Consider the following 20,463-nt stretch of genomic DNA (forward strand, 5'->3'; position numbering starts at 1 on the left):
ACTCGGTGCAGATGGGGGGGGGGGAAATCTCAGGTTGCAATAGACATAAGAGAATGTCATCCGCAAAGAGACTGATTTTATGAGAAATATCACCAATGATAGGGCATGAATACAGTCAGAAGATAGAATTCTCTCAACCAAGGGCTAATGTAAAGATGAGAGGTGATAAAGGGCATCCTTGTCTCGTACCATTGGTGATATCGAAGCTCGTCGAAAGGCAACCGTTGACATAAACCCTAGCAGATGGGAAAGAGTAAAGCGCAAGAATAGAGTCTAGTATGCCGCCTTGGAAGCCAAAACAACACAACGTGGCCTGTAAGAACCCCCAATGAAGCCTATCAAACGCCTTCTCTGCATCTAAAGATAAAACTAGAAGGGGGGACTTAGAGGAGTCACAATAATCTATAACATCAAGAACCAGACACACATTGTCTGGAGCCTGTCTGCCTGGTACGAACCCCACCTGGTCCGATTTAATAAGACAAGGTAAAAAGGGACAAATGCGATTGGCAATCAGTTTGGCGTAAATCTGGACATCCACGTTCAACAAGGCTATGGGCCTATCATTTTGTACCGAGGAAGGAAGTTTCCCCGGTTTAGGGATATTCACAATTTGTGCAGCCAACATTTCCTTTGGAAAAAACTTAGCAGCTGAAGATTCTTTAAACACAGATGCCAATACCGGTGCCAGATCTGCTTTAAACACTTTACAGAAATGCTAGGGAAATTCATTATGGCCAGGGGCTTTGTCAGATGGCAGTGAATCAATAGATGCCATTATTTCGTCCATTGACCAGGGAGAGCTCCGGTATAGGCAGGCCTCAGAGTCCAACGATGGGAGCGATAAAGTTTGTAAAAAGAGGTCAATATTCGCCGTCGTTGGCTGAGGGGTGTTTAAATCATCTTTCAAGTTATAGAGGTTTGAATAATAGTCTGCAAACTCGTTGGCAATTGCCTTGTATTTTTCATTAACCCCTGGTGAAAGCTAAAACAATTTGCACACTAGCCATCCTGAACCAGATCCTGAGAGGATAACACAGCTTTGCAAGACAAACATGATATGAGTGTTGGTGTTGCTGTGAGTGTACCTTCCTCACCTTTGCCGCTGTTAGACATGATAAATAATCGACACTTCCACAGTGTACTACACAATTTGTGACTGTAATCACTTTAAACTTCTGAAAGTGATATACAATCCGACCCTACCCATGCACCAGCATTGAGGATCGAAATAAAACAAACGGACAGAAATATAGTAAAGTCTACAATCACATTAGCAGTCAGTCACGTTATACATTAGTATATTAAGCAATATGAGCACATCATCAACTACAACTACATTTTAAGTATGTAGGAGAACATATTACTGCATCATGTTTAAACAGATCTAAAGTATTCAGACGCAATGCGAAAGAAACAGTAAATGTATACAGACTCATATGTAATAGGCACTTATCAAACTATTCGTACTCATAGGGTAGATAGAGACTTAGTGCTGTATAACCCGTACTCAGTAGAGTAGGATACAGGGAGACTCACCTCGCTTGCAGGACCGATCAATACGTTAGCGAACGCAGAGTGGTTCCAAACGCTACTAGTGTACACTGCTGCTCCATGAACCTATAGTGAACATGGACGCACCAGTCACAGGCACCTATGTTGCGACTGGGTCCCCTTCGTGTACAGTGTCTCAGATGGAAGCGGGAAACAGTTCATGGCGGGAGACTCGGAGGAAACTGGTCATGAGCCGGGGAAGGGTGGCCGACCAGGAGAGCGTCTGACTCCCCACTGCTGACAACCCTAGGGATCGCGGGCGCATACTATTCCTGGAGCCTCTGATCCCTTAGGCCTAGCGCTGGTGCACCCATGGTGGCAGCAGCATCAGCGACCGTTCGGTGATCTCCTCCCAAAACAGTGCGGCTGTGTCCGTATTCCCCTTCTAAGTGGAACCGATGCCTTACCTTCTTCCCGTGCTCCGGCCACAGCCTGGTCACGTCTGCTGGACCTGCTAGTATATCAGACACAGACGCCCGACGTAACAGCACTGTACTCGTGGGTAAGCGTTGTCACGACCCGGCGGAGAGTTGTTGGAGTGACTCTTTCTAAGGTAGGTATAAGACGCTGTTTAGAAAGATCACTCAGAAAAATAGTAAGACTATAAAAAATAAAATTAGAAAGCTTAGGGCTGCTAAAAACCAGCAGGATTTATGGACGGGCCCGTTGCATCCTGGGAGGCCGGAAAAGCTTTGACCAATTGGTGCAAATCCGCTGCCGCTTCATCATATCCCATTGTTATCCTGTGGACCCTGCCGGAGAAAAAGGAACTATGCCTTAAGGACCAGACCTGCGGGAGTTAAAGATGAATGATACTACATAATCTGTACTGGTTTAAATGACAATGTTACAATTCCTGGGAATGAGTCTGAACATGCAAGACGGTGAATTGTATAATTAGCAATAGAAACAGCACTCATCCTTTTTCCGTTCGTCACAGATTCTGTATAATGAGCATGATGAAACCATGTGTATGTGAAATGCTCTCCAGATACAGGACTAAGTAATTGCCATTCTCACTCCACAGAAGTCTGCAGAACTTCATTTCTTCAACACATGCAAAGATTAAGGTCCTGATACGTGGGAGTAAAGCAAAAAGAACAGTACTGTAACTGTGTACCTGGACAAACAGTACTCACCTAAAGTCGTTATAAGATATTGAGTCTGTTCCATACCTGAAATTATTTCACTGATTTATTCATGTTTTCACAACTTGTTATACATTTTTATTTTTTTTAAAGTGTAGGTACTGCATTTGATGACTATCCCCAGGAAAAAAACAGGCAGCACGAGCTACCGGTTTATACCAAATTCACAGCTACATTCTTTCAGCATTTGTTCAGCCTGAAAAAAAAAGTGCTGGCCTCCATGGCAACCTTTTACATTAAATAATCTAAAACCAAAATGTTATAATCACAAGATTTGTTGGGACACCTGAGGTCAAGAGTACTACAATATAGTCCAGAGGTTCCCAAACTGTGTGCCGTGGCTCCCTGGGGTGCTTCGGGACACTTGCAGGAGTGTCCTCGGTCGGTGGTCCAGGACTAATTCAAATTATTCATGGTCAATATAATCGGTAAAACCAGTGCTGGTGGCTGCCAGTCATAAAATATGGGGACAAACAGAAGCAAATCTTGTCCCTCACCACACAACTGACCCTAAGGATGACATATAAACGCGATCTACTTAATGTAATATTTATTTCTAAAATTTCTCAATAAGAAATTTTTGGCCTAGGGGTGCCGTGAAAAAAATTCTGATATTCTAGGGCGCCGTGATTCAAAAAAGTTTGGAAACCACTGATATAGTCACATCACCTTTCTTCAGTCCAGTCACACCTCTTCTCTGTGTTTGTGTTTTTCAGTAAAGAAATAATCTCAAGCCATCGGTCTAGTTACTAGGTACAGTAATGTAGGAAACCATTTACAGCAATTGTTTTTACTTTTTAGATGAAAGCAGATGGAAGAATTTTGCAAAGTGGACTTAAGTTGTTGACCGCATCCCAGTTTATTATACAACTCCATGTATAAAAATATGCTTTGCAATGCACTGTTTACAAATACATTTATAAATATTGACAGTAAATGTGTGCGCGCGCATGTTTTACTTGATTGTACACATAAAATAACAATTCTTTTGTTTTCACAATTTGCATCTCTTATTTCCATAGGAATGTGCTGAGATTTACACAGATAAGGCACACTTTTATTGTGTTCAATTTTATATGGTAACACATTAAGGGGGACATTTACTAAGCAGTGATAAAAGTGGAGAAGCGAGCCAGTGGAGAAGTTACCAATGGTAACCAATCAGCATTGACGCAACATTTATAATTTGCATACTAAAAAAAGGATACAAAGCAGCTGATTGGTTGCCATGGGCAGCTTTTTCACTGACTCGCTTCTCCACTTTTATCACTGCTTAGTACATGTCCGCCTAAGGAATCCATGATAACCTAGTTAAATTAAGCACAAAACCCATAGCAACAACTATATTTTATCCAGCAAATTTGAACTGAGATATGGTAGTTACCCTCAATGCCTCCATCCCACATACTGTATACTCTTGCTCACAAACTAATAATTATTCTTGCATAACTAAAACATCAGTGGTTGTCAACGACACAGAGTACATCACATAAAATAGAAGACACAAAACTAAGTCCCAGAGATTTCCATAAAGCACTTTTCATTTTTTTCAAGAGATTGCAGCATTGAAGAGATATGAAGGGCGTTCTATGTGGCAGACTGAATACTTTACACCAATTTATCCTCACGACATCAGGAGCTGCAAGTAAAAATCTGCATTAAGTACACCCTCTGGAGCTTACCGCGCAGGATAACGCCATAGATCCAGGTACTTAACCCAGAATCTGTGGATGAACATGCTTCAGTTGATGGAAGACTGCGCAGGGAAATTGGCCAGTAACGGAATAACTCCGGGCATTAAACCCGAAGCTACAGCCACGCGGTAAGCTCCGTGGGTAATTGAGCCTGCCCCTATGTACGATAGGAAAAGAGTATATGTCACATGAGTTAAATATTTAATAAAATAAGAGCTAATAAACTGCTTCATAAATAGCTTGTGTGTGTTTTTCTAGACAACGGAGAGACAATACAAGGTACTCTGATCTGCAAAAAGAAATACAATTCCAAAGCTAATAGAACATAAAGGAAACTTATACTGTTACTACCATGAAGCTGCATGCTTGCAAGCAAAACCAAGCAACATTTGCAAAGGTACTTTGGCCTGAATTAATAGACAATTTGTGCAATCATACATTTACCTGAATAATATGAATACAATTTATACACTAAACATTCTTTACTAAATAATTATTTCAATATGCAAAACATCAAAAACATCCAAGCCATAAAAAAAATGTGTCTTTTTTTCAGTCACCTTAAGGCTGCAAATCTTTCTTCATCAACAGGTTAGGGCCCAAATTACTAAAGGTTTCTGGGAAGTTAAGGAAGATCTTAAAAGCATTAAGCCTGATATGTAGTTTCCGGGCGAATCGGAACACATCAGCCAGATCGTTCAGTGTGCATGCCCAATATGTGCACACCTGCCCTCGTTAATGATATCTCCTGGTTGGCTGTGCTGCACTGCCAACCAGACGAAATCGCTAGTGATGCCATGCTGCTCCCTCATCGCTGCGTCACCTCTCTGCATCGTAACATCGCTCTAGTGTATACCCGGCATTACCGACAATAAATAAAGTAGATCTTTGGATACTAAATTAGTGATGGGTAGTTCATGAATAATTAGTTCAAAATGAAGAAATCTTCAAAGTGAACCAGTTCGTTCAGTTCACAGCTCTGGCAAAGATTAGTTCATCAGGGAGGAGGACTTAGAAGAGCCATTAGGCTACTCACTGTCTCACTCACTGGATTTTCACTTCCTGAATCTGATGCTGTAAAATGAAAGTTAAAAGTACAACACAGCCCACAATACAGATTTAATAAAAAATAGCATCTGCACTGCCTAACCAGAGTCTGTGTGTGTCTGTGAGTGAGCATTTGTGGTCATGCTGCTCACCTTTAAGTGATACAATCACTGTCCTATCAGTCCAGATGTCCAAACACTTGCTGTTGCTCCTGAGCATACTGCTGTGATAAATCTTCTGCTGGGTGTTGTGTAGGTGCTGCTGCAGCAGGACTGTTATTCAGCTCTCACTCAGCAATACTCATGAGCCAGTACATCTCTGCTGCCACAGGTGGCACTGCTGTGCTCAGACATGGAGTGGACTCTGTGGGGCTGATTGTGCTACATTGTCCTGACGACTCATGAGTCAATTTCCTTGCAAGTAGCTCAGCAGTTCAGTGATTCATACAGATCACTGATCAGCTCACTTACTCAATGACTCATACAATCATATGAGTCAGCACAGTACCTCTAAGCTACTATGTGTGGCACTGCTGTACTCAGGCATATGCATTGATTGTATGGAGCTGATTGAGCTACATTGTCCTGACAACTCATGAGTCATTCTCCTTACAGTTCAGTAGTTCACCGATTCATACAGATCACTGATCGGATCTCTGACTCAATGACTCATACAGCCATAACAAGTCAGTACAGTACTTCTAAGCTACCAGGTGTGGCACTGCTGTACTCAGGCATATGCTATGTAGCCGATCCTGTACTGCATATAGCCATGATTAATTAACCTAGCATATGATATTAGGTCACAAGGTACACTGTGTCACTCCCAATAAGCCAAAGACACAGTACTGAGTACTGCATGCAATCCTGTAGGGTCTGATTACTCCACACAAGACAAAGGGGGATATGTACTACGAACCTTCAAGTGACAAAGTAGAGCAGTTGCCCCTAGCAACCAATCAGCTTCTGTCACGTTATATACTGTTGAAGATTAATGACAGAAGCTGATTGGTTACTTTGCAACATCTCCACTTTATCTCTCTCTAAGGTCTGATACATTGGGGCAAAGGGACATTTTTTTTTCTTTTAATTACTGTATTTTAAAAGCAGAAAAAAGTGACTTATTATATTACTCTGAATTTGGGTATTTCACTTACATATTATGAAGTAAAAATTAGTACCAACAATGGGATTAATATTGCAGAGATAAACATGTCACTATAAGGTTGCTATATAACTTATTGCTTTTCTTAAATATAAAAAAATCTAACATTAAACATATCTGATCATTTGAACAAGACTATAACTCCTACAATGAGCTAATATCAGAAATACCTACTCTATGTGTAATAGTCTAGACTAGTTCTAAATCCATTCACTCCTTTCAGTCTCAGAGTGAGTGTGGGGAATTCAAATGTTTGAAAAGTCGGTTGGGTGTCTGTTTTTTTCTGTCTATTAGACAGGAAAAATAGGATTTTAATACCTACCGGTAAATCCTTTTCTCCTAGTCCGTAGAGGATGCTGGGGTCCACTTCAGTACCATGGGGTATAGATGGTTCCGCAGGAGCCATGGGCACTTTAAGACTTTTCAAGGGTGTGAACGGGCTCCTCCCTCTATGCCCCTCCTCCAGACCTCAGTTTTAGGAACTGTGCCCAGCGAGACGGACATTTCGAGGAAAGGATTTACTTTTATACTAATAGTGAGATTCATACCAGCTCACACCTCAACCATGCCGCACAACATGGCATTCAACATGACACACGCCAACAGGCATGAACCATTTACAGCATCATGCTGAAAACAAATGAAACACAACTTGTGTAACTATAAAGAACAAACTGCAGGTAAAGTACGCACTGGGTCGGGCGCCCAGCATCCTTTACGGACTAGGAGAAAAGGATTTACCGGTAGGTATTAAAATCCTATTTTCTCATACGTCCTAGAGGATGCTGGGGTCCACTTCAGTACCATGGGATTATACCAAAGCTCCAGTATGGGCGGGAGAGTGCGGATGACCCTGCAGCACCGATTGACCAAACTTGAGCTCCTCATCGGCCAAAGTGTCAAACTTATAAAAAAAAGCAAATGTGTTTGACCCTGACCAAGTAGCTGCTTGGCAAAGTTGTAAAGCCAAGACGCCCCGGGCAGCCACCCAGGATGAGCCCACTTTCTAAGTAGAATGGGCCTTCACCGACTTCGGTACCGGCAAGCCTGCCGTAGAATGAGCGTGCTGAATTCTCCCTCTGAACAAGCGCGCAATAGTCTGCTTAGAAGCAGGACACCCAATCTTGCTGGGAGTATACACGACAAACAGAGCCTCTGTTTTCCGTAACCGAGCTGTTCTTGTGACATAAATCTTCAAAGCTCTAACCACATCTAGAGACAGTGACTTAGTGAAAATGTCAGTAGCTACTGGCACCACAATAGGTTGGTTTATGTGGAAGGACGAAACCACCTTTGGAAGAAATTGTTGACGAGTTCTTAACTCTGCCCTATCTTCATGGAAGATCAGGTAAGGGCTCTTGTGAGACAAGGCCCACAACTCAGACACCCGCCTTGCGGATGCCAAGGCCAAAGGCATCACCACTTTCCAAGTGAGAAACTTTAATTCTATCTCCTGCAGAGGTTCAAACCAATCTGATTGAAGGATCTGCAACACCACATTAAGGTCCCATGGTGCCACTGGAGGCACAAATAGAGGCTGGATGTGCAGAATCCCTTTCACGAACGTCTGAACTTCTGGAAAGGAGGCCAATTGTTTTTGAAAGAAAACTGATAAGGCCCAAATCTGGACCTTGACTGACCTTAATCGAAGGCCCGCATCCACACCAGCCAGCAGAAAATGGAGAAAACGTCCCAACTCAAACTCTTCCGTAGGAGCCTTCTTGGATTCACACGAAGACACATTTTCTCCAAATACGGTGGTAATGTTTAGACGTTACTCCTTTCCTGGTCTGAATAAGAGTGGGGATGACTTCCTTGGGAATACCCTTTCGGGCTAGGATCCGGCTCCCAACAGTAGGTCCTCTCGAGGAGGAAGAGGCCGAGGATCTTCTATGAGCAACTCCTGAAGATCTGGATACCAAGCCCTCCTTGGCCAGTCTGGGGCAATGAAGATTGCTCGATCTCTTGTTCTTCTTATTATTTTGAGAACTTTTGGAATCAGTGGAAGTGGAGGGAAAACATATACCGACCGAAACACCCACTGGGTCACCAGTGCATCCACTGCTATTGCTTGAGGGTCTCTCGACCTGGAACAATATCTCTGAACCTTCTTGTTTAGACGAGATGCCATCATGTCTACTTGAGGAACCCCCCACTTCTACGAAGACTTCTTGGTGGAGGCCCCACTCTCCTGGATGGAGATCGTGTCTGCTTAGGAAGTCTGCTTCCCAGTTGTACACTCCAGGAATTAAAATTGCTGACAGAGCTCTTACATGTCTTTCTACCCAGAGGAGAATCCTTATCTCTGCCATTGCCGCTCTGCTTTTCGTTCCGCCTTGCCTGTTTATGTACGCGACTGCCGTTACATTGTCCGACTGGATCTGCACGGGATGATCTTGAAGAAGATGTACCGCTTGTAGAAGGCCGTTGTAAATGGCTCTCAATTCCAGAACGTTTATGTAAAGGCAGGATTCCTGACATGACCATTTTCCTTGGAAACATTCCCCCTGTGTGACAGCTCCCCAGCCTCGGAGACTTGCATCCGTGGTTATTAGGACCCAGTCGTGAATCCCAAACCTGCATCCCTCTAGTAGGTGAGAACTGTGTAGCCACCACAGGAGCAAAATCCTGGCTTTGGGGGACAGGATTATTCCGGTGCATGTGTAGGTGGGATCCGGACCACTTGTCCAACAGGTCCCACTGGAATACTCTGGCATGAAATCGGCCAAACTGTATGGCCTCGTAGGCCGCTACCATTTTCCCCAACAACCGGATGCATTGATGGATCGACACGCTTGTTGGTTTCAATATTTGTTTGACCATTTTCTGGATTTCCAGAGCCTTTTCCGCTGGAAGAAATACTCTCCGTACTTCTGTGTCCAGAATCATCCCTAAAAAGGACAATCTTGTCGTCGGTACCAACTGTGACTTTGGAAAATTCATGATCCAACCGTGTTGTTGGAGTATTGACAGGGAGAGTGCGATGTTCTGCACCAACTGTTCCCTGGATCTCGCTTTTATCAGGAGATCGTCCAGATAAGGAATTATACTGACTACTTTTTGACGAAGGAGGACCATCATCTCCGCCATCACCTTGGTGAATACCCTCGGTGCTGTGGAGAGTCCGAACGGCAACATCTGGAACTGGTAATGGCAATCCTGTACTGCGAATCTCAGATAAGCTTGGTGAGGAGAATAAATGGGAACATGCAAGTAAGCATCCTTTATGTCTACTGACACCATGAAGTCCCCCTCCTCCAGACTGGAAATTACTGCCTTCAGGGATTCCATCTTGAACTTGAACCATTTCAGGTAGAGATTCAGATTTTTCAGTTTTAAAATCAGTCTGACCGAGCCGTCAAGCTTCGGAACTACGAAGAGGCTTGAATAAAAACCTTCTCCTTGCTGTGACAAGGGTACCAGGACAATGACCTGATCCTGACATAACTTTTGAATTGCCATTGTTACTGCCTCTCTTTCTGGAAGAGAAGCTGGCAAGGTCGATTTGAAAAATCGGCATGGGGGGACGTCTTGAAACTCTAGTTTGTACCCATGGGACACTATTTGTAAGAACCATGGGTCCAGGCCAGATTGAGTCCAGATATGACTGAAAAGTTTTAGACGTGCTCCCACCCGAGCGGACTCCCGCAAGGGAGCCCCAGCGTCATGCTGTAGATTTGGCAGAAGCAGGGGTGGACTTCTGCTCCTGCGATTCGGGAGACGCTGCGGATTTCTTTCCTTTTCCCCTTCCCCTACCTGCAAAAAAGGGGGAGCCTTTGGCCTTTTTGTATTTGTTGGGCCGAAAAGACTGCATGCGAGAGTGATGTGTCTTTTTCGCCGGTGTAGGAGCATAAGGCAAGAATGTCGACTTACCTGCGGTAGCCGCCGGGACTAACGCATCCAGCCCCTCACCAAACAAGGCCTCACCTTTATACGGGAGAGCCTCCATATTTCTTTTGGAATCTGCATCAGTATTCCACTGGCGAATCCACAACGTCCTCCGAGCCGATACTGCCATGGTAGCGGTTCTTGATCACAAGAGACCAATATATTTCATGGTTTCTAGTATGTACGCAGCAGCGTCTTTGACCTAACGTTAGGAGTATCTCGTCTCCATCTATTGTGTCAATGTCTAATGACAAGTTTTCTGACCACTTCTCAATAGCATTACTCACCCACGTACAGACAATGGTAGGCCTGAGTAGTGTCCCATTGGCCACATTAATAGATCACCTCACTCACTTGCGCCTGTCGGCTCCTTAAGTGAAGCCATTCCAGGCGCAGGGAGAAACACCTTTTCTCTTTTATGACAGGGCCCTGTCTAAAATGCGGGGTAACTCCCACCTTTTGGAAAAAGGTAAGCTGCCTGAATTCCTTTTGGGAATCAGAAATTTATTTTCAGGTTAAATCAGACTCCCTCCAAGAGACTGTTCAACTCTTGAGGTGGAGGGAAAACGACGTTACTTCTTTACTAAAGTAAACCCCCTCCTTGTGGTAAAAGAGGGGGCTTCGTAACTTCTAACACCACCTTTATAGCTAAAACATGTTTTGAATGCTTTTTTGCTAACTTAGCACCTATTCCCCTGGAATCACTAGTGTCGACACAGGAATCAGAGTCCGTGTCGGTATCAGTTTGTACTACTTGTGCAAATTTGTATGTGACCCAGAGGGGTTCCTGTGGATGAAAGGCAGAACTATTAAAAATCACATTTTCAACAGATTATTTCCAGTTTTCTGTATGAGATTCAATCCAACCTCTTACTGATATGATTCACAATATCATGTAACCTTTCACCCAGTCAGGCTCTTGGCGTCATATTACACCTCTGTGTCCCTAACATGTCTCCCACAGAGGAAGAGTTCCCTGCCACAGACATGTCACACACGTGCACAACCACACCACAGACACTCCAAGACTTATAGGGTACAGACCCACAGTAAAATCTGTCGGAGGGACACAGATAGGATTTGCCAGTTCACAACCCAGCACCAGTAACACAATGTCTGTGAACACAAAATGCCCACTGACATGCAGCGCTTTTATAATATTAATCACACAATTATATAGCACCAAATTCACTGTGACCCCCCCTGTTTTGCACCCTGATACTTGTTCAGCAGTGGAGGAGGACCAGCAATGTTATCTGCAGTCTGGAAGAGAGAAAATGGCGCTGAGCAGCGTGCTGGCTGACTGAGGAGGAAGCTCCACTCTTCAATGGCGTGTTTCTACTCAGCTTTTATGAGGTAATTTATTATACTGGCGGGGGTAGGACTGTGCCTCAGCAACTTATGCCCCTTATTTATGCTAGTTTCCATAGGTTTCATGCTGCCCAGGGCGCCCCCCCCTGCACCCTGCAGTGCCTGTGTACGTGCGGGCAACATGACGCGCTGCGCTCCAGCCAGCCGCGCGGTACCTTTAGCCGTCACTTTCTTGATTGAAGATCTGTCTTCTAACACTCACCTGTCTTCTGACTTCTGGCTCTGTGAGGGGGGTGACGGCGTGCTGTGGGAGTGAGCATCTAGGCACGGCTAGCGTTCAGTTCCCTTCAGGAGCTAATGGTGTCCTGTCAGCCAGAAGCTGAGCCATGAAACTCTTTAGGAAGTTGGTTCCTACTTCTGCCCCCTCAGTCCCACGAAGCAGGGAGACTGTTGCCAGCAGTTCTCCCTGAAAATAAAAAACCTAACATAAGTCTTTAGAGCTCCCCTGGAGTGCATCCAATCTGCCTGGGCACATTTCTAAAACTGAGGTCTGGAGGAGGGTCATAGAGGGAGGAGCCAGTTTACACCCTTGAAAAGTCTTAAAGTGCCCATGGCTCCTGCGGAACAGTCTATACCCCCATGGTACTGAAGTGGACCCCAGCATCCTCTATGACGTATGAGAAATACAGACACCCAACACACTTTTCAAACAACTGAATTCCACCCAGTGAGTGAAATGATGAACTAAATGAACTACATGAACTAATCTTCTGAACTAATCTTTTCAGTGAACTAGATCATAATGAACTAATCACCAATGTGAACTAGATTGCACATCACTTTACTGAATATACTGAGAGTGACATTAAAAACAATTTTCAACTAATATACGGTAATTAAAAAGACGACATCTAAAGTTTAAAAAGAAACCACTTGAAAGTAACAAAATAAATCCTTAAAATAGACCAATTATATACTTATGCAAATGTGTCCCCTGCACTGACACTTCTTCAGCAAAAACTAATAATGACGTCTATAAGACTCTGTGGGACATGGATTTTTTTTTTCCATCCAACCCCTCCTCCTCCCACGTTACACAGCATATGAATGGATTATATTTTATTGTTGTGACACAACAGTGGTTGTAAAATGTGCATTACTATCTTGTTTTTACCTCAATGCTATGTGTCAGCTGTTTTTATTTTTGTTGCATTAGAAATCAATTGTTCGACAGTATATGACACCATCCACCATATTCCAAAAAATAGGTTTGTAACATTTTAGGAATTATTTGTTTGACCAACTCTAAATAATTTATGTACAGTAACATAAAATACAATACAGATCTTACATTTTTAACTGAAACCTATAAAAAAATAGAAGCATTCAATGTAGATTTAAAAAAAGGTGCATGAATATACTTTGGCTCACAGACTGTGTCCTGTTGGAACGGTCACATATTTAACTAGAAGTTTTAAGGCAACCAAGTTTGTAAACATCCAAAATACATAGCAGCATTGTACAGTAATATATTCAATTGAAGAACTAGGGCCTAATTCAGACCTGATCATAGCAACAAATTTGTTAGCAGATGGGCAAAACCATGTGCACTGCAGGGGGGCAGATATAACACGTGCAGAGAGAGTTAGATTTGGGTGAGGTGTGTGAAAACTGAAATCTAAATTGCAGTGTAAAAATAAAGCAGCCAGTATTTACCCTGCACAGAAACAAAATAACCCACCCAAATCTATATCTCTCTACACGTTATATATGCCCCCCCTGCAGTGCGCATGGTTTTGCCCATCTGCTAACAAATTTGCTGCTATCAGGTCTGAATTAGGCCCCTACTTCAAAATATACACTGAGCCTGAAGTGAACTTTGATCTCCCCCCTCCCCTCCCAGACAGCAAATAGATTTGTACAGCACAACCAGATTAAATAGCCTGTGTGTGCCTAAGATGAGGCTGTATATTTGTAAAAAGTCTTTTTAAAATCTGATCTGGATTTTTTTTTAAAAAGTTGCTCTCGAGGATTTTTGATGTTACTATCATACCAGTATGATAGGAACAGTCAGAGAATCAGTCACAATGTGTTAGCTTGGCATAGGACCAATATCCACTGTTATTTTTGTGTACAAAGGAAACTTTTCAGTCTTTTTTACTGTGTATGTAAGAGTGTTTATTCCATCTGATTTCATGGTTTGTCTTGTATGTGCAATCAGATCAAATCTGCAAAATATAAAAACAGCAAAATTATTGTTTGTGAAAATTTTAAAATTCTATATAAAAGAATACATACTATTACACATTTCTATTGTACATGTCAGTTAAGTCCTCATGCGATTAGAATGCCTTCTATCCACTACATGAGAATTCAATATTTGAGGATTGGTGTGACTGAAATCTGTGGGGAATTGCTCTCATGTATACAAACAACTACTGCAGCAGCACTAATCAAGACAAAGGCATAGGCTGCCTGGATGATGAATGCAAACAAAGGTCCTCCTGCAACTGACGCTGGTTATCTAGAACAGTCTCAGCCATTAATGGGTTATGTATTTTGCATCATTATAGTGCAAAGCCAAAGTCTTACATTAGGTTATATTGTGTTGGCGAGATGAAGGGGACACTTACTTCTTTCTACGCAACCCTCATATGAAGGGAAATGGGGTTACTGCTGCAAAACAGATACAGCCCATCTTGCTTAAAGGATAATTTATTGAAAAAAAAAAAAGAAAAAAAAAAGAAAGAAAAAAAAGGATAAAAACAGCAGCGACTGCCAAGTCCAAATTCAGAGCAGGTATGTTGTGTGTATTAGAACAAAAAAAGAAAAATCCAAACATCTTTCTTTTTCAAATTTATATTGGTCTTTAGTTCCTGTTAACACGGAGTCTTTCCTCACTAATCTGACTGCCTATTGGGCACACTAACATCAATGAAGATTTTGTGGTATGTAAGAAAACACAGCTTGGCGCAAGGGAAAGCAGCCTGTGGGGTAATTTATTCAATTGGATTCACCAAAATACGAATAGAGAAACAAAACAAAAAAAGGAATAAATAAACCACCTCTAGCACTGGGGAAAGGGGAATTTTTTTTTTTACTAAATAGATAAATTACTTCCCTTTACTGATTAACTCTAAACAGATAGAGATTTTGCTGTATAGCGTACCCCCACTCACGTAGATAGGGAGTGGGGTATGCACATAAAGGATTCATCTGACCCCCATATCTGTGAGTTGGGGTATGCCCACAAATCTTCTAATTATTTGGAAAGATATTGTGATAGAAGTTATTCATCTGATGATTATGGTAGTCGGGGTACGCTACCACTCTTGGAAGTTAATGGGATACTAAAGTCCTGCTGGGGCAAGATCACCCTGTAAAGAAACCTTGATATATTTATGATACTCTCATTTTGTGTATGTGAGGTGCGCATGTACTAGTTTAAAATAATTAGTACTTTTTGGTTTGACCTCTGAAAGCATTACTACACATCTGCTGTCTTTCTTTATTTCCGTTTGTTGTACGAGTTGACCAGGATATCTGAGAAGTATATTAAGATCTTCGTAGGACACTTCCGGAACTGATAAAAGATACCTTGATGAAAGTCAACATCACTGACACGGTGTGAGTTGGGGTACGACACCCAGTCTTTGGATCATTTTTTATACCTGGTCGATGGAACATTAAGTGCTTTCTAGTTAAGACAGCTAAAGAAACCTTTATGTGCATACCCCACTCCCTATCTACGTGAGTGGGTGTATGCTATACAGCAAAATCTTTATCTGTTTAGAGTTAATCAGTAAAGGGAAGTAATTTATCTATTTAGTAAAAAAAAATTCCCCTTTCCCCAGCGCCATAGGTGGTTTATTTATTCCTTTTTTTTTTTTTTTGTTTCTCTACACTAACCTCAATGAGCCGGATTCAAAGCTGCATGCAATGTCCATTTCCTATGCAGTGTTTTCCCACTGCGCCCGTGGCGGCATGGTCTTGGGGCAGTGGCCGCATAGAGGATTCATTTGCAAAGAGAGTGTCAGGTAGCCAGCGTTTGGGGGGGGGAGTTAACAAGGGGTGTGGATAGGAAAGCGCAGGCGTGTTGGGGCTGTTTTCTGGGTGTGTAAGTGTTGCTCTGTGAATCTGTCTGCAGCAAGAGAGGGCCAGGTGAGGTTGAGACGGCTTTGACTTGCTCAGAAGTCTGATGTGTGAATGAGGTTTCTGATGTTGCGTCTTTTGTATGCAAGGGGTAAATGTGAGATGCCGGCAGTGAGTGTCTCTGCACATTAGCAGATTGTTGCACTTGCACAGCGAACGCAGCAGCACGGTGCATTGCGTGCACCTCTGTGTAAGATCCAATACCAGTAACTTATTCCTGCAGCGCTCACAGAAATGATACCTTATTTTACAGAAAACATTCTTCGTTTACATACAACTTGTGACACGGCAAAGAAAATGTACCCAAACGGCTCAAACACTTTTCTTTCTTGAAAAGCGTGAAAGTGAACATTAATGAATACTGGTATATATAAGCAAATTAAGGATGTTGGGATTAAGTTTTATAGTTTCTAATTTCATTTACAGCATGGTCAAAAATATTGGTACCATGTACATAAAATACAATACATAGAGGTTTTTAACATCTCCATACATCCCAACACAAGTAAGCATGTGTGTAATGTACACAGCCAAAGAGCAACATATCTTGGGCACATTGTGCCTTAGGGGTATATTCAATTAGTGACAAATTTTCCGACTGTCGGAAAATCAGCACTAATTCGACGTCAGTGTATTCAACAGCGGGCGTTTTCACCCGTTTTTTAATCCATTTTCGCCCATGCCTTTTCTGTTCTTTGTTGAATCGGCATGGGCGAAAACGGACCCAAAAACTGTCAAACGCACGCAAATACGACAAAACACGTTGATCAGCGCCAAATTCGCAGATCCATGTGATTTTTAGCCCATGCGGATTTTTCGACCAGTCAAAAAAAAAAAAACGCCACGGGCATTGAATAGGTTGAATGTAAATTCGACCTAAAACCAGGCGAAAAGTGCCGTTTTTTGGACCAGCACTAATTGATTACCCCCCTTAACGTCTATTCCCCTTTTCAAATTTTAGTCCGTTAATGAAAACAAATTTCTAATGAATTCAAAATACAATTTGCATCTATCATTATAATCCTGGAACTGTAAAGCTCATCCAGCAAGTGCATCCCTGCTATGTATGTACAAAAATAAAAAATCTTTCAAGACAAGTTCTAAATCAAGCGAGTGGTCCACACCCAAACCACACCCTTTCTTAGCATTTGGATGCCATAAACAATCAAGGTCACACACTTTTACTAGAGAATACTTGTTTAAAAACATTAAGCTCTTCCATGGCAAACCCACCTCGTTTGTATTGAGGTGGTGCTTGTAATGCAGGTAAGGAAAAATAAAAGGGGAGAACCATGTATTCCAACATTATCACTACATTTGCAGCTAAGATGTTGGGCAGTGCAACAAGACTGAAGCAGTAAAGGGTATTAAAGTGAAGATGTATGACCTAAGATTCACGATAAAAACAGCATTTTGCTCAATGCTCTGTACAATAATATGGAAACTTGCCAAATTTCACAAAAACATTGATGAACCCTTCAAAAATCAAATTATTATGTTCCATTTTAGTAATACGCTAGTGGTTCCCAAACTGTGTGCCTAGGCACCCTGAGCTGCCACAAGGCTCTTGCAGGGACCTTGGGTTGGTAGTCCGGGACCAAATCAAATTATTTATTGTCAAAGTGATAGGCAAAACTAGCACCACATAACTAACCCTAAGGATGACAGGTAGACAATTTACTTAATTTAATATTTTTTCCACATTTATCAATAAAAAAAAACTTATATCCTAGGAGTGGTGCGAGAAAATTGGCACCGTGATTCGAGAAAGTTTGAGAACCATAAACTACCTTTTAGGGTTTGGATCATTTTTTGCATCTCTGTCATGACGAATCATACGGCATTTTCCAGTAACACTATCCGGCCGAGATACTGACATCCCGCTAGCGATTATCCTTTATAAATGAGACAAGACAAGAGAAAAACATTTGTTATGTCCAATCGATGGCTGAATTCCTATCTCCAGTGTAGATTATCTACAGATATTTACTATTTAAAACTAGTTACCCATGCTCCCTTTTGCATCATTAACACACATGCACAATACATAAAAATAAAACCATTCTATCCAATATGTCATATTCACGAATGGACCTGTGTCTGAGTGTTAGTGGGCATGCCTGGTCTATACCAGTGTCCACTGATCTCTTAGAAAGCATGCTGTGGTGTCAAATAACCGGCACTGTGCTGTCAGGGGTGGTGAATGAGGAGGGAGTCTATGGGGGTAATTCCAAGTTGATCGCAGCAGGAAAGTTTTTAGCAGTTGGGCAAAACCATGTGTACTGCAGGGGGGGGGCAGATATAACATTTGCAGAGAGAGTTAGATTTGGGTGGGGTGTGTTCAATCTGCAATCTAATTTGCAGTGTAAAAATAAAGCAGCCAGTATTTACCCTGCACAGAAACAAAATAACTCACCCAAATCTAACTCTTTCTGCACGTTATATCTGCCTCCCTTGCAGTGCACATGGTTTTGCCCAACTGCTAACAAAAATCCTGCTGCGATCAACTTGGAATTACCTCCCATGTGAAGTCTCCATGACCCCTCTCTAACTTGTGCTGTTGCCAGAGTCCACTGCGCATGTCTCCGGGAACATGGTGCCCGCGACCGGTTCCCAGTGATTGCTCCACTGACTGTAACAACTGCATTCTTATGAAAAACATAACATTTATTTGGCTACTATAGTATCTTATGTCAATTCAATCAGGGTGGAGTTAGAAAAAGCAAACTTGCTTCATAAAACTTGTAAATATTCTGGGAATGCGCACTCGAATAATGCAACATGCAATTAAAAATGCCAATTCGCAGGAATCGCAGTGATGTTGCACAACTTATGTACAAAATGCAACCTTGGAGAAGTGCATGAAAAAGTTGAGAATTCACCCTGGACCCCAGAGGAGTGGCAATTGAGATAGCAGGACCAAATGGAAGGCTGTCAGTGGCCATAAGAAAAGTTCTGGAGGTTTTTAATGTCAAATGGCTTATTTTGTTTTTATTAATTTTGGATAAATGATAGTTAGCAGGTAATCTTATTCAGTATTTTAGAGTATAAAAAAAAAATGGGCTGCATGTCATTTTTTCGTGTTTTTAAAGGTGGAAAAAACACTATTGGCGCCCACCTGCAAGTTCAAAAACCCCTCTCCCACAACACCTCCACATACCTGTACCACGTCATATAACCCGTTAATGGGCTTTTTAGAGAAATTCACCAGGAAATGGATAGGTCTTTATTGGCTAAGTTTTACTAGTCAACCCCCCCCCCCCCCCACACACACACACACACACACACACACTCACACTCTTACACACCCCCTTAAGTTCATAATTATTCATTGAGATGGGTGAACCAGAGGTGTGCACTGTGTACCAAATTTTTTTTTTAGCATAGATGCTTTCACTACTTTTTCACGTGTCAGGGGCGTGCGTATAGAAAAACAAAAACTACTTAACATTTTATCTGGGAATGTTTGGAGTTTGGAATTTAATTCCAAATGACATTTACGTGGTCATTTTGCTGTGAAAAGGGTTCACAGGATCCAACTTGCACCATACTGTAACAGCCCCTATCAGTAAATGTGTTTGTTTTCTTTTTATGTCTTCACCAGCATGACATCTAATCCTTTGAGCTGGATAAGAGATCACAAAAAGAATTTTTAACAATGATAAAGGTCTCTCTATCACGCACATTCAACACTTCCTGGTGACATTAGGTTAATATTAAGAACTGAGCAAACAGCTTTTCTTTTAGACATATACATTTCAAAGTACAGCCTTAGAAGGAATACACTTTCAATATGACCTTTCAATACATTCTTAAAAGCAGAACATGCACACAAGATAAACGGGTGGTCTTCTGTATGCCGGCGGTCGGGCTCCCGGCGCTCAGTATACCGGCGTCGGGAGCCCGACAGCCGGCATACCAACACTTATTTTCCCTCGTGGGGGTCCACGACCCCCATAGAGGGAGAATAAAATAGTGTGGCGCACGTAGCGTGGCGAGCGCAGCGAGCCCGCAAGGGGCTCATTTGCGCTCGCCACACTGTCGGTAAGCCGGCGGTCGGCCTCCCGGCGCCGGTATGCTGGTCGCCGGGAGCCCGACTGCCGGCCAGCCGTAGTGAACCCAAGATAAACACAGACTGAAGACTAAAGCCCAGTACCCACGGGCCGATTAAGGAGAGATGTGTGCTGAGCGAACCGCTCAGCACACATCTCTCCTGCCACTCAGCACAGCGCGATCTGTGCTGAGCGTGCGGGGGGAGACGGGGGAGCAGCTCATTTCACCCAGCGGGTGAAGTGAGCGACCCGCTAGATTGGCCTGCATGCAGGCCAATCTAGCAGCAGCGATAGCGATGTGCAGGGCCGCGCATCGCTATCGCTGAGGGGGCTACACACGGAGCGATCATGCTGATATTCTAAGCAATCTAGTCAGATTGCTTAGAATATCGCTCCGTGAGTACCCCCCTTAAGAACGGTGAAAGATGGTGAAAGATTAATATAATGAAGGCT

At 42.6% G+C, this 20,463-nt stretch overlaps 1 protein-coding gene across 2 annotated transcripts in view; it reads right to left on the minus strand.

The window, feature by feature from the left end:
• B4GALT1 (beta-1,4-galactosyltransferase 1) overlaps nucleotides 1-20,463 on the minus strand; it is a 219,353-nt gene that overhangs the window by 71,503 nt on the left and 127,387 nt on the right. The window contains exons 5-6 of one of the 2 annotated variants that reach the window (XM_063920060.1): nucleotides 17,749-17,853; nucleotides 12,502-14,034 (exon numbers count right to left, since the gene is read on the minus strand). In XM_063920060.1, coding sequence (XP_063776130.1) covers nucleotides 13,899-14,034; nucleotides 17,749-17,853 — 241 coding nt within the window. In that variant the 3' untranslated portion in view covers nucleotides 12,502-13,898. Of the gene's footprint in view, nucleotides 1-12,501; nucleotides 14,035-17,748; nucleotides 17,854-20,463 lie in introns of those variants that run through there. The other variant, XM_063920061.1, reaches the window with a different exon arrangement.

This window comes from Pseudophryne corroboree, chromosome 1 (assembly GCF_028390025.1).
Source record: "Pseudophryne corroboree isolate aPseCor3 chromosome 1, aPseCor3.hap2, whole genome shotgun sequence".
Lineage (NCBI taxonomy): Eukaryota > Metazoa > Chordata > Amphibia > Anura > Myobatrachidae > Pseudophryne > Pseudophryne corroboree.